The sequence below is a fragment of the Esox lucius genome, chromosome 22, assembly GCF_011004845.1.
Source record: "Esox lucius isolate fEsoLuc1 chromosome 22, fEsoLuc1.pri, whole genome shotgun sequence".
NCBI classification, from domain to species: Eukaryota; Metazoa; Chordata; class Actinopteri; order Esociformes; family Esocidae; genus Esox; species Esox lucius.
In genome coordinates, this window is record NC_047590.1 from 19,400,699 (window position 1) to 19,403,580 (window position 2,882).

The 2,882-nt window shown below is 43.6% G+C and overlaps 1 protein-coding gene across 1 annotated transcript; it reads left to right on the top strand.

Annotated features, from left to right (window-relative positions):
• Nucleotides 1–746: 746 nt before the first annotated feature.
• Nucleotides 747–2,165, top strand: LOC117593760. The gene is made up of 2 exons (XM_034289939.1): nt 747–822; nt 935–2,165. Exons 1-2 carry the CDS (start codon nt 775–777, stop codon nt 1,796–1,798), a joined length of 912 nt encoding a protein of 303 aa, XP_034145830.1. The 5' UTR covers nt 747–774; the 3' UTR covers nt 1,799–2,165.
• The last annotated feature ends 717 nt before the right edge of the window (nt 2,166–2,882 follow it).

Sequence of the window (2,882 nt, forward strand, 5' to 3'; positions counted from 1 at the left end):
CCATATTTCCGAAGTAGATTATGCCCATTCAAATGTATGGATAAATGTATATTGTCCCATCCGCTGAAACCCCGTGCTCATTTCTAACCATAAGAGGGAAAGGAGGCTCGCGGTTTTCTTGGCAACGTATCATATAGGTCACACAATAGTAGGCCATTTAATATTTTAATATGCTTTGATCAATGTTTTTATTTATTCAGCATATTTCCCACCTGACAGACGATATTTGCATCTGCATGACACGTGATACCACCTTGACATGACGCGCGCGCGCACACACAAATCAAAAATACCAAAACGTTGCCCCATCTGGTGGCAAATAAGCAATTATTTTAAAGAATTACACCTATAAATAATAAAATAGAAATGGCGGATAGTGCGACTGGCAGAAATTCGGTGGTCCATGACAACAAGACTTCGATTATGACGTCATAAAAGAGCCCTGGTCAAAAGTAGCTGACTCTCAAGGGAAGCAGTATCATCTTGTAGTCATCAATTATGATGTCATAAAAGAGCCCTGGATATAAGTAGTGTACTCTCAAGGGAAGCAGTATTTTATAACTTCAATCATTTCAAGACACTTCAACAATGTACCTGTCACAATACTTCCAATTACTTTTCTTCATTAGCTGTACCACATTTCAGAAAATAATTGACTCTCTCCATTATCTGAGCCAGTTTGGACCCCTCCACCTGATTCCTCTAGACCAGTTCACCTTCAATGTGTTAAGTAGTGTTCCCAAGGATGTTCTGTGTTCATGGCTGACCAGTCAGATGAATGGAGGACCTCCCACATCTGGAGTGGATCCCTCCCAGAACCAGGTTTGTTTGGCCTAACTGTTAACGTGTAGTCTGAAATGGCAACGTAGATGCTATAGAGTAGACAACAGGATTTAATTTCGAAGGGTATAATTATTTATTTATTTATTTACAGGGACAATGGCAACATTTACTTTGGAGAACGCCTCCCTCTGCATGTCAGAACAAGCCCAACACAGCTCCAGCCACCATCCAGACGAACTCCAGCTATGGACAAGATCCAGATGACTTCATGGACTGGACGGAGGGCCCCCAGAAGGATAAGAACAAAATTGGTCAATGGCAGAATAAATACCCCTGTCGTCAGGTTGAGGAACCTATGGACGTTGATGTTGTGGGCAACAAACATTTACCTCCAAATAGGCCTCTCTCTGCAAGTCAGAACCAGCCCAACACAGCTCCAGCCGCCATCCAGAATAAGTCTTGCTATGGACAAGGTCAAGATGACTTCATGGACTGGACAGAGGGCCCCCAGAAGGATAAGAAGAAAATGGGTCTATGGGAGAATAAATACCCCTGTCATCAGGATGAGCAACCTATGGACGTTGATGTTGTGGACCACAAACATTTACTTCCAAATAGGCCTCTCTCTGCAAGTCAGAACCAGCCCAATACAGCTCCAGCCACTATCCAGAAAAAGCCCTGCTATGGACAAGATCCAGATAACTTCATGGACTGGACAGAGGGCCCACAGAAGGATAATATGAAAATCGGTCTATGGCAGAATAAATACCCCTGTCGTCAGGTTGAGCAACCTATGGATATTGATGTGGACAACAATCAATCAAGATTAAGTAGCAAAAACACAGTGAGTCCAAGCCAATCAGCTGGTACAACCAAAACAACCGTCTGGCGCCGCTCATCAAAAGCAGCTACTCGTTGGTCATTCTCACATCAGAACAAAGTGAAATGTTGGCCATACAGTCAGACAACCCGTATCCAGGCAACCAGGCAACAGACACCAAATGTCACGGCCTGATTCCTTCTGAAACCCTGCCTGTCCCAGACAACGTACCTGCCTGCCGCCCATCTGTCTCTCAAGCTCATCGATCTGGTACCGAACCTCTGCCTGTCCTCAACCACATACCTGCCTGCCGCCCATCTGTCCCTCAAGCTCATCGATGGTGTACCGAACCTCTGCCTGACCTCGACCACATACCTGTCTGCCGCCTGTCTGTCCCTCAAGCTCATCAATGGTGTACCGAACCTCTGCCTGACCTCGACCACATACCTGCCTGCCGCCCGTCTGTCCCTCAAGCTCATCGATCGTGTACCAAACCTCAGCCTGTCCTCGACCACATACCTGCCTGCTGGCCGTCTAAATAAACACTCCATTTTGGCATGTATCTTTGATTGCAGTTCAGTATTCTTTTGCAATCTCCATTAGGTTACTCTGCACCCTAATAATCAGAGATTATCTTTTGTAATGAGAAACTGTAACATTTGAATACATTATTATTATTTATAACAATGCACATGCGCACAAACACACACATTAAAATACCTAATTTTTTAAATAACGATACACTAACAGTAGTGGTTAACTCAAAACAGGTAGCAGCATAGACAGGCTGGAGAACATTCACTGACAAAACTTGTTTCTCTCCTCTGGGGCATGTGTATCGCAGAACATGTTACTGTTCCACATAAAGTTAACTATCCTGTGCTCCTAAAAATGCTTCTAGCACTTATGTCTAGATCTGCCTGGGAGTATAACAGAGTTAAACTGATATAATTTATACAGATTAAATATGGCAGGTGCTATTTGCACCCAGGTGTCCGTAGCCAACAATGCTATTTGCACCCAGGTGTCCGTAGCCAACAATGCTATTTGCACCCGGGGTGGAAATAGCCCATGTATCTATTTACACCCTGGTGTATATAATGGCAGACAATTTGTAGCCATGTGTCTGTAGCCAACTACTCGAGTACAAATACTCAAACTGATCACACACCAATACTATTTGCATTGATCTACATTTACTTTGACTTAAATGGTAAACACCCTATGATTTGGCGAGGTAATGACTTTATTCTTCTGTAAGATTCTGTTTTTTTACTAC

Coding starts and splice junctions, on each gene's coding strand:
- LOC117593760 (XM_034289939.1), top strand. CDS start 775: ATGAATGGAGGACCTCCCACATCTGGAGTGGATCCCTCCCAGAACCAG. Junction 823..934: donor TGGATCCCTCCCAGAACCAG/GTTTGTTTGGCC, acceptor ATTTATTTACAG/GGACAATGGCAACATTTACT.